Source organism: Chroicocephalus ridibundus, chromosome 5 (assembly GCF_963924245.1).
Source record: "Chroicocephalus ridibundus chromosome 5, bChrRid1.1, whole genome shotgun sequence".
NCBI lineage: Eukaryota > Metazoa > Chordata > Aves > Charadriiformes > Laridae > Chroicocephalus > Chroicocephalus ridibundus.
The window spans coordinates 7822349-7836120 of NC_086288.1; the positions used below are offsets into that span (position 1 = coordinate 7822349).

The 13772-nt window shown below is 45.4% G+C and overlaps 2 protein-coding genes across 3 annotated transcripts in view; both read left to right on the forward strand.

Annotated features, from left to right (window-relative positions):
- Nucleotides 1-3570: 3570 nt before the first annotated feature.
- SPP1 (secreted phosphoprotein 1) lies at nucleotides 3571-8167 on the forward strand. The gene is made up of 7 exons (XM_063335596.1): nucleotides 3571-3723; nucleotides 4976-5042; nucleotides 5147-5197; nucleotides 6112-6225; nucleotides 6366-6410; nucleotides 6677-6928; nucleotides 7425-8167. Exons 2-7 carry the CDS (start codon nucleotides 4989-4991, stop codon nucleotides 7830-7832), a joined length of 924 nt encoding a protein of 307 aa, XP_063191666.1. The 5' UTR covers nucleotides 3571-3723; nucleotides 4976-4988; the 3' UTR covers nucleotides 7833-8167.
- A 149-nt stretch (nucleotides 8168-8316) lies between these two features.
- PKD2 (polycystin 2, transient receptor potential cation channel) overlaps nucleotides 8317-13772 on the forward strand; it is a 30252-nt gene continuing 24796 nt past the window's right edge. For both annotated transcript variants that reach the window (XM_063335593.1, XM_063335595.1), the window contains exon 1: nucleotides 8317-8991. In XM_063335593.1, the coding sequence (XP_063191663.1) occupies nucleotides 8472-8991 (520 nt within the window). In that variant the 5' untranslated portion in view covers nucleotides 8317-8471. The remainder of the gene's footprint in view (nucleotides 8992-13772) is intronic.

Sequence of the window (13772 nt, forward strand, 5' to 3'; positions counted from 1 at the left end):
GCTGTGGTGGTCTGTGTAGTCTATTTAAGAAGCAGAAGGTTTTTTGAAGCCTACCAACTGCTGAATGTAAGTTTTTCGCCACTTTCGAAGCTTTCGCTAGGAAAATTTAAGGGCTTTGGGGGATATATTATATCGGCTAACGTGCTGAGTTTCAAAGTACTTTTCAGGAGTGTTTTATGGTAACAATGCAAGGAAGTTTGGGTTTTCATCTGTTTTTCACGGAAACCACTGTTTACTAAGTCTGCTTTTCTTTGGGACGTTTAGTTGCAAACCAGCTGTTTCGAAGAATGCTGCCAAGCTGGGGTTCCTTGGGGCTTTTACTTGATGGCATTCTTGATGCTGATGAAGGATCAATCTCTCTCTCCCAGTCTTTGCCACCTAGAAGACGCTGCTCTGGTTTCTCCTGAGACTTGGTTTTTCGGTGAACAAATCTAAACAAAAGCCAGCTCTCCTGAAAGTTGGGCATTGCAGGTCACTGCAGGCAGGCTGGGATTTCCCCCGCTGCGCAGAGATATTGACAGGCATCGCGCTGATGTCTCAGCTCAGGATCTTAGGTACATGTCGGAGGTTGCACAGGAAGGCACTGCTAGTGCGACATGAAACAGCAGCCTAACCACACGTTCCTAACACAGCCCAAGGTGGAAGAAATTGCGGTCAAAAGCTTTGTTTGACAGGATAGCCATGTAGAAAATGTCACTTACAGGCAACAAATTACAGCCTGTCTTGGTCACGCTCCACACAGACCCTGACAGCTCTTGAAAGCTGAAATCATGTACCCTCCCACTTGTATAAATTCGAGCAAGTTGCTTCTGTGGTGCCACCACCAGCCAAGTGCTCTCTCCAGAACTCGGTATTTTAATGCGGGACGTAAAAATGGGGAAAGTTTTCCCCTTTCTGCCCTGCTTGTTTTTTATCTCTGAGAGGTCGAGAAGCACTGCCTCCTACAAAGGCAAAGGATTTTTCAGCTAGATGAAATGATTTACAGGATGAATAACCACATAGTGATGGGTATGAGACAATTGCTAAATTTACTACAGCTCTGTACTGGCTGATCTTGCATAAAATGAAGCCATTTAGCAGTAACTGTTGCTTCACGTCCTGCTTCTGGATTACTGCAAAACATCACTGGTGTTTCTTTGTTCATACAAAACCAACCATATATCTTTGGCAACAGTACTCAGAAATGCTGCCACCTCCCAGCACACTGGAAATATCAGTTGTTTGTCAGAAACAATTCCCTGGGGGTCACATAGCATCTCTGCTAGGAGACAAGTGTTCCAGGCACTCGGAAAACATTTGCCTTGAAAAGCCACAGTGATAATTGACCTGTGCAGGAAGGTCTTTAACAAACTGCAGGAAGCCTGTGTTTCTAATGGCAGCACTGATAACTGCTGCTGAATTTGGTGAAACAGGTTGTTTACAAGTCCTGACATAATATGTATTTTTTCCTGAAAGTCTGATAGACAGTAAAATGCCATTATGCAGATTGCAGGTGCTGGAAGGTTACTGTTTTGGCCAGACAACAGCTCTAGGGGATTTTTCAGTATAATGTTGTTCTTCAGTTTCGTGTCTCTTGATGAATGATTGGTAGAGAAGTAGGTTTTTGCAGGCTTAAAATTTCATACAGTGTATGTGGACAGGAGAGCAGGACTCGGCATACACAGTCTCACTCACATTCAGTGGCGGGAGCCACCAAGCTTGTCTTGGTCTCAGTTTCTCGCTCAGATGATTGTCAGATGGAAGTAGTTTTTTCTTACCAGTCGGGGGAGCTGCAAGATGCACTGTTCGTTTGTATCGGTGTTTGGGATCAAAGGTACTCCGCTCCGTAAGGGCCGGTTTTGCCGTTCCCTGGAGTCAACAACAGTGGCCTTTTGAAGCAGTCCTCATTACTGTGTAATAGTGATGTATTATAATCTGGGTGTATCAGCTGCTACAGAATGCTCAAGCTGAAACTTCTAAATAGCCCCCACTTACAGCTCGAGTCCTGCATCTGCATTCAAGGGCTTCAGTAAACTATTTGGTTTCCAGAAGCACTGAGCTGCAGATACGATGGGAGGAAAGTCTTTCCTGAGTTAGTAAATAATAACGGTTACATAACTCCAAAAATAAAAGCTAGGACAGTCCTCATTCAGGTAGATGCATACATGGGTTTATGGACATGCAGAACTATTAAATGATATCTTTCTATCCAGTTCTCCTCCTAGGATATTAGAATACTCTATTAAGCAGACTAACTTAAACTTCTCGGTGTTGCTGCTCTCAGCTCAAAAATATATCTAGCCTGGTGTGTTGATGTGATGGGCAGGTGCTGAGCTAACTTGCGTATGTTTCCCATGGTGTTTCTAAACACGCCACAGAAGTGTTAGTAAGCACAGGATAATTGGTAACATGGACTGGGACAGCAAGGTGTCTGTTTTGTTGCTGCTTGACTAAGAACACATCAAACATTAGTTGGGTATCAGAAATGAGGAGAAAGATAACCGCTTAGTTATAAACAGTTATAAACATTCTGCCTCCTAAAAGGGCTATTTGGAATGTTTTCCTGTGTTTGAATGACACCTCATTGTCATTTTAAAGAAACACAGAATGGAAAACGGTCTGAGAGTCTTATAGCACATCACAGATGAGGCAGAATCTATCCAAAGCTACGGCTGTCCAAGTGAAGCGCTGCAACAACAGATCTGTTGCCCATCAGCAGGGCTGATGCACTGCTCCGTAGCAGACATGGGATTTCATTCCACGATGCTTCCCAATGCTAATCATGGCACTCCTCACACTGGAGCTACAACTGGTGGGGTTTTTTTTCCCCTTTTCCTTTTTTTTTTAGCTTGAAAAATATCTGGCACCTGGTCCCTGAAAAGGGTTCTGGAGCAGGTTTGGTGCAGAAGACAGCTGTAGCAGGTGATTCAACCGAACAACCTGAGAGAGTGAATGAAACTAGGAAGGACCCAAGTACAACTGAATAATGGAAAAGGAGTGAGAATTTCTGATGATGTTGCACAAACCCTGTTTAATTAGCCTATCAGTGGCTCTTGTGTACCTTTACAAACAAGTTTCTGGATGCAGAATGCTTATTGAGACAAACTAATATTAGATATATTTTTGAATCCGTTCAGACCAAAAAGGCAAAAGGCCATGTTCTGCACCCTGTCTTTGTGATTCCTGTTGCAACATACATACCCTGGAGAGCAAATCTACACTTTGCGGAAGCATTAACCCCTTTTTAGGGAGTTTTGTATTCAGATCTCTTTCTTCCTGCGCACATTACGTATTCTTACCCCCTACAGAACAGGGCATGGAAGGTTTCTGGGAAACTGGGCTCTGCCTTTTCACAAAAGGAGGACAGACGTGCCCTGAAGTCCTCCTACACGATACCAAATGCTGTGCATTCAACAAACCTGCTGGTTAATGATCTTGCCCATAAGTAATGTTTTAACCATAGAGTAGCTTTTGTTTGCTTCAAAAGCCACAAAGCCAAAGAGGAAGTGTAGGAGAACGTGGGCAGGATGGTGGCCAGGAGCCTCATGACCTCATCTTTTTCCGCCACACGGGGATTGGTGGCCATGGCTGGGACAGCGTTTAAATTCCCCGAGGTCGGAGATGTCAGGCAGTCAGGGGACGAAGGGAGAAAGCCAGAGCTGCTGGTAGCCAACTGGCTGGAGCTGCTGCTGGGATCACTAAGAGCGTTCTTGTTGCAGCTGACTCTTCCAGCACCAGAAAAAGGTAATTTTTTACTTTTTTACTTGACATGTACCATTCTGTCTGCAGCTTTAGTCAAGGAAGCATTGAGCAGGAGATCTTTGAAAACTGCTTCACTAGACAGGGATGTTTGATGTTTCTCTGTGGAAAAGGTTTGCTTTTACAGCAGCAAGGTTGCTTTTGCGATGCAAGGTATTACAGACAATCACAGTTTTAAACCTTTGTCCTGATAGATGTTGGGAGTAGGTTACTATAAACCCAAGCGCTGGAAACTCAAAGCTGGTCCTTGAACACAGAAAGCTTCCTCCCTCGTGTAACCACTGCCTGGCAGTGTCCCTGTTTCTCCTGGCAGGCTTGCAGTTTGTGCTGCGTGCTACTGAACGGATGGGACACGCGCCCTTCTCTGTGTAACTCTTGAAATTGCAATACCCCTAACAGAGCGTCCTGTCTCAGGGCCAGCTGTACTAATGTATTTTAAATGTAGTCTTAGTAGCCTTTCTTTCCTGCTATAATTTAGTGAAGTTTTAAATGTCTCTTGTTCATTAATAAATCAGTTTAATTTCTCCGGGATGTTCCTTACCCTGGGAATTGGTCTGTCAGCACCAAAATTTACTGTAGCTCAGCACTCTCCTAATTTCAGCAGGAATCACTCATTTATTAAATTGCTAACGCTACAATGTGAGCAGATATTTCACTTCATCTCTTGCACGGAAACATGGGTTATTCTGTTCAAACTTCTGGAGGGGGAAATAAAGGTCTACCAATAAAAGCAGTTTATGTTCATATAAACTGAATTTACTCACAGTCACTCCAGTTAATAACCCTGAAAACTAGTTTTAAAATAACTGAAAAGAGAATCCAAGCTGAGTTTGTCTTGTCCTGTCTCTTCTGACAAAACGATATTAAATGAATAAAGATAAACCAAAGCTGATTTTACAGCACTCAGTTTTTCACAAAGCTTTTCCTTTGCCAGTGCAAGTTAGTAGATGACAGAAGGAATCCGCTCGCCTTCTCAGTGTGGCTACTCACACTACTGCTCAGCACTTCTCAGTACCGGGTTTTAAAATTCATGAAGCTTTTGAGTTGCTAAGTCATTACAAAACCAGCTGGGTGTCGGGTGGTGATGGAGGATAGAGGAAAAAGATTGGCATGGGCAGGTTGAATGCTTAGCAGAGAGCTGGTCTCGGCACGGTGAAGCACCCAGGAGAAAGAAAAAGCCTATGGCATTTTTGTGGTATTTTACCTTGTTGACTCACTGTTGCAAAATATTTTCTAGGTAAAACCTCACAATGAAGGTGGAAATTCTGTGTTTATGCCTTATCAGCATCACCGCTGCATGGCCAGTGAGTAAATCACAAATGCATATTAGCAATCGCTTGCATATTTTCTGTGCATATTAGCAAGAAATTAATACTGACAAATGCTTTGTCTCTTTTCTTCCTTCAAGGTGAGTAAATCCAAGCAGCATGCCATTTCTGCCAGCTCTGAAGAAAAATATGTAAGCTCCTTTTGTCTTTCTATTCATTTTCTTTAATAAATTATTTTTTATTATTCTTTTCTCTAATGCACGTTGTCCGATACTTGTTTTATGATTGTAGCTGCTTGCAGAACATGTTCTCACCTGGCTGTTATGAGCCAGTTTCTCAGGTAGCCAAAGCAGAGAGCCACTGATGTCAGTAGACTTTTGCTACGTTAGGCGTCCTGATTTTTGTTAGCTGAATCTCTGAATCAGGACTAGAAACCTTTTTTCTTAATGAAAAACGTGTAAACTGTCAGTTAAAAAGATTAAAGGACTGTAGCATGGCACAACTACTATAACCCACATTCATTAGTGGGGAGCAGACGACAATATTTGGTGTTGGAGGAGCACTTTAATCCAATTCCCATGATTTCTTGGAGTGGTGTGATGAATGCTATTAGTCTTGTATATAGCTATTTGATTTATTCTCCATCGCCAACTCCTACCCATGCCAAATCAATTCTTTGCTCTGAGAATCAGCTACTGCATTTAGTTTAGAGTTTTCCTGATGGGGGAGATAAATCACTCTTGGGAAAAGGACCTGAGATTAGCAGAAACGATGGACATGAGATAAAACTCCAAATTTCACTCGAAAAAAATGAGCTGGAGAAACTGATCGGAACTTCCCCAGCTCTGCCAGTGTGAGAGGGACATCTTCTGTATTATATTGTTTGGATATAATGTTCGTCTGGGATGACGGCTTGTTCTGAGTCCTCTTCCTGCTGCAATTAATTGCTGAGGACACATCCTGTACAAAAGGAGTGTGTATTGCAGATGCCACATCTGCCTGAAAACAGAGGTTGTGAGGCAGGCAGCTTTGCCGGCTCCTGCATGCTCCTTTGTGGATTAAAACACACACACACCCCCCTCCATTATTTTTTTCTCTCTTGAAGGACCACAGAGGCCATCACTCACACAGATATCATCATCATCACCACCACCATGGGAATTCTCAGTTTTGGGAGAGGCTGCAGCACCCACAGAATGACCTGGCGTCACCTCAGCAGGTATGGGCAACTAACTGGAAAAGAAAGAGCATCTCTCAATGCCAAGATTAGGATTAAGTGCTTAACGAATAGCCAATATGCTGATCAGCTCTACTGTACATGGCTTTGTGTGCTAATAGTGAGTTGTATGTTGTTTTCAGACTCTCTACTCTTCAGAAGAAAGCGTGGATGACCCAGTACAACCGGTAAGTGTTTTAAACAGCAAAATGTCAGCTGAATGCTGCCGGGCAGCCGGTGTGTAGCAGCATTTATTTTCCGCAATCAAATGCAGTTCTTGTGGTCACATCTCTCCCTAAATGAAACAAAGCTTCAGGCGGGGTGAGGCAATTTCAGAGCAATTCATGCATGTAGCTCCTCAGCAGTGCATAAGCCCTGGATCAGCAGGACAGATACCAGTCTGCACATCTCACATGTATGTTCATTTGCCTGATGCATAATCAATGTTTTCCAGCACTTCTCTGATGTGTCAAGCAAGAGCCATGAAGACGTGGATGATGACGATGACGATAACGACTCCAATGACACGGATGAATCCGATGAGGTTGTCACGAGTTTTCCCACAGACATTCCAGTAACAGTACCCTTCCCTCCTTTCCCTTTTACCCGGGGAGACAACGCTGGCAGAGGCGACAGCGTGGCCTACAGGATGAGGGCAAAAGCCGCAATGGTGAAGTCTAGCAAGCTCCGCAAAGCTGCAAAAAAGGTGAATAGCGCTGAGCAGTGGGTACCCAGGTTTTTGGAAAAGGGTAGTGAACTTGAAAACGGAGATGTTATTTTATGGGAAAATTGAGATGTTATTTTATTGGTGGGGGGAAGGCAGGCATAAATGAAGGAATGTATTTCCTTTCTCTGGAGAGAGAAAAGCAAATCGGGGGTATCTATGGCCAGAGGGCTGTGGATGTGCCAAGGCGCGAGCATAGCACGCTGCTGCAAGCTACGCAATACTGCAGTTTGCACTATCATGATGTACTTGCACACATGAAATCTGAGGCCAGGATCAAACTTGAGTTTCTTGTAATGTGAAAAGTTCATGTAACTCCATAAAAGACCACAGTGTCTCCAGGCAGAGATATATCATGCAGGCTTTGAGTGTCCCTGCAGCCCACGCAGCTTGCTTTGGTGCAGTATGGCAGCATCTGTTGACAGATCAGTTCCTCAGGAGTGACAATGGCTCTTTCTTCTTTTCCTTTCTAACACAGTTCATTGTGTATGATGCCACCGAGGATGATGACAGCGCCCTTGATGCAGACAGCCAGCAAGCAGGGCTGTCCCGGGAGGATTCTGCTGCCCGCCGCTCCCTGGAGAAGCATGCCATCAGCAGGGAATGGCCTGACAAGAGCCACGAGCAGGACAGCAGTGAGCTGGACAGCCAGCAGCGTTATCGGAGCGTGGAAAATGACAGCCGGCAGAAATTCGACAGCCATGAGGCGGAAGGACATGATAGCAAGGCTAGTATCAGAGGGGATAGCCACCAGAGCATGGAAAGCAGGGAGAGTCAGGTTCGTGTTTCAGCTGAGATCCCCGACGATAACAGCAATCAAACATTGGAGAGTGCCGAGGATGCTCAAGACCATCACAGCGTTGAAAATAACGAAGTCACCCTTTAAAGGGAGACAAATGTAACGTTTCCCTTCTTTTTCAATTCCTACCTAAGGGGAGGGGGGAGTAGCTTCGTTTCGGGTAACTGTTTGTAAATGTAGAGCGCGTGGTGACTTTTCGGGCTTGGGGCAGCTTCTTTACCCAGTGGCCTCCCCTCGGCCGCCAGCAGTGCCAGCCATCTGCGTTGTGCTGGCCTCGCGGGATGCAGGCGGCAGAGGCATGGGGAAGCGAGGCGAAGGCTGTCGGAGGCACAGAATGAGCGTTACCTCTCTGGCATGCTGCTCTCTGTACTGCCAGCCTGTATTTTGCTGTAACTGGATTTAAATAAAAACACAAAACCCTGGACCTGCATTACTGTTTGCCAGACTGGGGCAGCGGGGGAAGCTTTCGGGCTGCATGAGAAGCTTTAATACCTCTTCTCCTTAAAATTATGCTAAATAGCGGCTCCCCCGGCAATTTATTAAGTGGTTAAAACCCCTTCGCGGGGCCTCCTTCTGCTTTTGCCGAGGGTGAGCAGCGAGCTGGCCTGAAATACCCGGCGCCGGCCCCTGCACCGCTACCGCCTCAGGGCTTCCCGCCTCAGGGCTTCCCGCCTCACGGCTCGGCTCGGGGCTTCAAGCCTAACGGCCACGCCTCTCTCCGAGGGGATGTGGAGGGAGGGCAACTACATCTCCCTCCGTACCCCGGGCTTTCCGGGCCGACGCCGGAGGGCGGGGAAGGGGCGGAGGCGGCGGCGCTCCGCCCCGGGCGGCGGCGAGCTGATGGCGGGCCGCGGAGGCTGCCGGCGCGGACGGGAGCAGCTGGAGCTGGAGCGGCTGGGCGAGGCGGCGCGGGCCGGCTCCTGCCCGCCGTCGCCGCCGCTCTCTGCCTGCTCGCGGCAAGCCTGGAGCCGGGACAACCCGGGCTTCGAGCCCGAGGAGGAGGGGACGGCGGCGGCGGCGGCGGGGCCGGTGCTGGAGATGGACGTGGAGTGGGGCAGCCCCGCGGCCGGCACTTCGTCGTCGTTGGGCAGCGGTGCGGTGGGTCAGGGCGGCGGCGGGCGGCGGCAGCGGCGGCTCCCCGCGGGGCGCGGCGGGGCAGAGGGGCCGAGCCGCCACCAGGTACCGGCCGACGGCGCCGCGCCCCGCCGAGCGGCCTGGGCCAAGCGCCTGGCGCGGCGGCTGCGAGGTGAGAGCCCCTGCCCCCCTCCCCTCCACCCTCTGCCCTGGCCTCTCCTGCCGGAGCGGGGCTCCGGGTCCCTCGGCTCCTGTAGCTCGGGTGCCTCTTCCTGTAGTCTGTCGCCGAGAGGAACGTTTATGGGTTGTTTGTAGTCCTTTTGCCTTTTCTTCCATCCAGCCTTTTGCTGCCTGCCCTCTTTTTCCACTATCCGTGTTCTTTTTCCATCTCCTGTGTCCCCCCCCCTCCCCCCCCCCCCCTTACCGCACATCCATATTCTGATCTCTGTCCTGGCTGTGCCCGCAGCACGCACAAATGCACGCACACCTCTCTCCTTTCCTCTGGAGGATAGAGCTCTCTGCCTTCCAGGTCTTAGTCCTGGCTGATTCCGGTGTAAGAGACTCTCCTGAGTAGTTTTTGGATACATGTGGCTTTTCCAGCCGGGTCTTTGGAGAGTTGGAGCAGTAAACTTGTCTGTCTTTCTTTTTCAGTGCTCTCTGTCCTATAAAAGAAGTAGTTAGGATGGCATTCGTGCTTAGACTGGGGTTGTTGGGAGGGCGTTTTGTTCCCTTTTGCTTTTCTGCGGTGTTGCACAGTGCCTTGGAGCTGCCCTCAGTTGTTGAGAGCTGCCCGTTGATGCACAACTACTGACTGGGGACGTAGTTTGGAGCATCAGCGGGAGCACATCGAATGAGCATTTGGAGTGTCATTCTAAGCTGTGTTAAGTCTGTGCTTGAGCTGCCCCTGTACAAAGTTGATTTGACGCAGCAGAGAAAATGGTGGATGGGGCGTTCTTTGGATTCAAGGTTGTGGGAGCCCATGCGAGGAGCCCCCCTTCCTTTTCAGAGAGGCTTAAAACATCAGCATCAAATCGTGAGGATTTTAAACACGGGATTTGTTTAAGTATCAGACAAAATCTTTATAGTTATAAAGCTGCAGGAAAAGTTTTTTAAACCATGTTTAGAAAATAAGGTTTCTTGTAAAATGTATTTTTTCTGAAGTGATAGGTAGTACTGTTACTGGCTGGCACAGCATCAGCAGAGATGTCAAAACGAGCTTGATTTTAAGGAGGGGCTTGCAGATTAGGCTATTGTATGTCCTGTATGTCTTCACTTTGATTTTCATGTGCATTCAAAAATCATTTGCTGTAATGATTTGTCTGTCTTCAGCTGTCTTGCACCAAAATAAATCCCTCTTGATCATTGCAGTGTTTTACTTGGATGCAAATCGAACTTGCAGAGATTATGGAATAGAGCTTGTTTTCTTTTTAGCAGATCTTGTTGGGAGAGTGTTCAATGAACTAAGTAACTTCATAACAAGAGACCAGAATGGCCAGGAAAAAAATATCAATGATAATTGTGTTATGCGTGAACTGGCACTGCTCTGTTTTTGGTCTTCAGTGGTGTATTTAGTTTAGTCTGTGGCTGAGATATGTAAATTCCTAGGAAAGGAGCTGCTTTGTATGGAGAAAGGGAAGTCCTTTTATAAAAATTCTTATCTAATAGACTGTTTGGATGCTCCCCTTACACTAGTTGTTGCTGAGGAGGAACGTCCTGCATACGCTTCTAACAGTGGTGAAAGATAGTGGTGTTTGGATGTGAGGTGAGTGTGAGAGTGACTCTGTCATCACAACTGGCATAAGTTGCTACTGTTTTATCTCTGTCATGGTTTCTGCAGTAATAATCAAAACGGATTATCCTTACTAGGACCAGTTTTGGTGCTGGTTTCTGATCCATTTTGAACCTGAAGGCAGAGCTTAATAATGTGATTTGTGTAAGGTTAGAATATTCGCAGATGGAAAGAATGAAGGTCCATCAGACAGACTTCTTTATTCTCTCCCTCCCCCCCATGAGATACCATGCTAATGCAGGCTTTGTAAAATGCTTGGTTTAATCATCCGTAGTTCATCTGAGTCTACAGTCTAGGCTTGGTTTTGGGTGCAGGAAGGTTGCTTATTATTGTGCTTTTTTCTAGTAGTGTTTTTTGGTTTTAAGCCTATATATGTATTTTCACCTTGTTTAGCTGAGCAAGCAGTGTAACCAAGAGGAACTGGCTTTTGGTGAAGCTGTGTGCTGTGCTGGCAGAATGAGCTCAGCTGAGTCTTCATTGGCATCAACATCAGGCAGGTGTTGCCAGAGAAGATGTTCTGGCCCTGACAGATGGATCCCTGGCCTGTCCTGCTGCCTAAAAGCAATGTATCTTGGGCTAGAGCAACCAGTTTGGGAGCTGATGAACATCCATAGCTTCAATTTTTAATTTCTGCTTTCAGGCTGAAGGATCAGGACCACCTTTGACATGGTGATATTAAGCATCCTTTCGACGGGTGTGGTTCTCTTTACACTACTGGGTATGAGCTTATTAATCAAGTGCACGCTGTGTGGAGAATGACGCAAAGTTAACATTCTTGCAGTGCAAGAAAACAAAAAAGAATATTTTCAATAATGGCTGCCTCTTGCTGTTCGAGACAGTGTACAATGGTAGTATTCTATTTTTAGCTGTAAAATGAAAAGACTTGGTTTCATGTTCTAGGAATGTTCTGAGTGGATTTATCCCTGTGGTTGCTATCCACAGTTTCTGCTGATTTCCGACCTGCTTAACACTGTGTGTTTATAGGCAAGTGTAGATGAAGTTCCTGTACTAGACAGATCCTTTTCTTGCTCGTTCATGAGAATGTTGCCATTAATTCATAGGCACAGTAAATGGCCAGGTGTGACTTGTGCTGTGGAGGTACCGCAGGGTGCTGTACTTGCCTGCTGCATAGGTACTAGCCTTCTCTGAAGAATGTGATTGCTGCAGGCTGCACAGCGAAAGGGCTGATTTCAAGCCTGAAGTTAATACAGAGCACTTGAAGCATTACTGAGGTTTTAATACTGGAAAGAGCACTCAGTAGTTCTTTTGACATTTCATGGATAGCCGTGAGGATCTTTGAAGACTGGAAAATGGCATTCTCAGTTTTATTTCAAGATCACTAGAGGAAAGTTAGCATAGAGTTATTTAATTAAATGCCATTTTGCTAGACAGTATTCAACAAGAGGGATTAATCCTTTGGATATGAAAAGTGATAGTGTTACCACAGCTAAACAAGTTGCCGCTCATCAAGTGGGGGATATCGAACGACAGCTTACACTTTTCTTGTTGTCAGTTGTGAAATAAAAATGCAGACAGGATTTAAGGTAATGGGATTTTGGTAATTGCAACTGTAGGGTAGACTGTAACAGAAGTCACTAAGTGAATAGGAAGTCAATTACTTCACACTACCTGTATTTTAGGTTCTTCTCTTTGTGGATCCTTTTCAGATTCTAACGTGAGTCTCTGTGAAGTAATTTTAGTCCCTCTAGTTCTGTAGATCTCTTCAGCAAACATCCCAGATACTGAGGGGAGAGGAGGGGATGAATATGCAACTCTGTCAAGGAGAAAGTCATCAAAAGTTTTGATGGGTAAGAGCAAAGTCCGTTTCCAGAGCCAGGCTGGAAGGGTAATCTGCCCCTCAGAGCTGTCACCTGGCCATTCACATGCATCAGTACTAAGGAGTGTATGTGGGATATTTCTTGAAAGATTTCCGTAGTTAGTGTTAAACAGAAGTATCAAATATCATTTCCAGTCACTTACTAATTGTTAACGTTCATGAGGAATGCACTGTTACATTTTTACTGAGTTGAACTAATGCAGGCTTCAATTGTACCTTACTAAGGATTGTGCAACTGCATTCTGTTGTTGTTTTGGGACAAAGCGTCTTTGCCCAAGGGTCACTTTTCCTCTCCTTCCAGCCCCATTCTTTGCCCAGCATCCGAGTTTCTGTGTGGGCAGAGCTGTTAGTGATATGTATCTTGGCTTGCGTGCTTTCAGAACTTAAAGACTTTTACATAAATCTGAATGACTTTGTATGCATTCTGTAAATTATAAACTTGGCTTTGTGATTATGTAGGTATATGTAAGTACATATACTTTATATATCTTACATGTGTGTGTATATATATGTATATAACATTTTTTGTATGCGTAAACAGAAAGATTTGAATTTCCTGTTTTACCTAACAAGCTAGACTCTTTATTGTACAATGAAATTTCATCCGTGTTTGTTTGGGTTTTTTTCACTTGCATTTGATCATAATTTTTTGATAAGTCTTCTGAGTTTGTATACTCTTTAGGTAAGTCGTTTGGGCTACAGAATGAGTATGAGAGAATTGTTATTTGCAGATTTCTTTGATAAATGAAGGAGTACATAGATTCTGTCAAAAAGTTGATTAATAGAAAATTTATATAAGGAATGAACTGAAAATGATTAATCAAGGCTAGGAACTAAACGTTTTTGGTGCTTGCAGTTGATGTCAACTGAAATCCGGCACTGCTTACTGCTACTATTATTGATGCATTTAAACCATTATTCTAATAAGACAAAAAGGGGAATAATCTATATATCTTCTAAAAACGTAGCAACTAATGAAAGCTTTGAGCTAGCTGACAGGCAAATCCTGAGTTCATTTAACACAAAGATCAATGTATGATCTCTGGTGCTGGGTTTGATTTGTGGGTTTTTTTCCTTCACATATAACTTTCTGTTCCTTGCTGACTTGATTCCTGATTATTCTAATATGACAGAATTTGAGCTTGCAGGCTTTCTGCTCACCACATTTCTTATTGGTGAGTAATGTGCTGACAGCCGGGACTCGGCTCGCTTGCCAGCTTAGCTCACTGGCTGTTCCAGCCTTTTCGTCCTCTCTTCCGTAATGTTTTCCTGCCTTTATTATGAGGGTTGCTAGTGCAACGTAGTGCTGCGTTAGAGCCTGAATTTA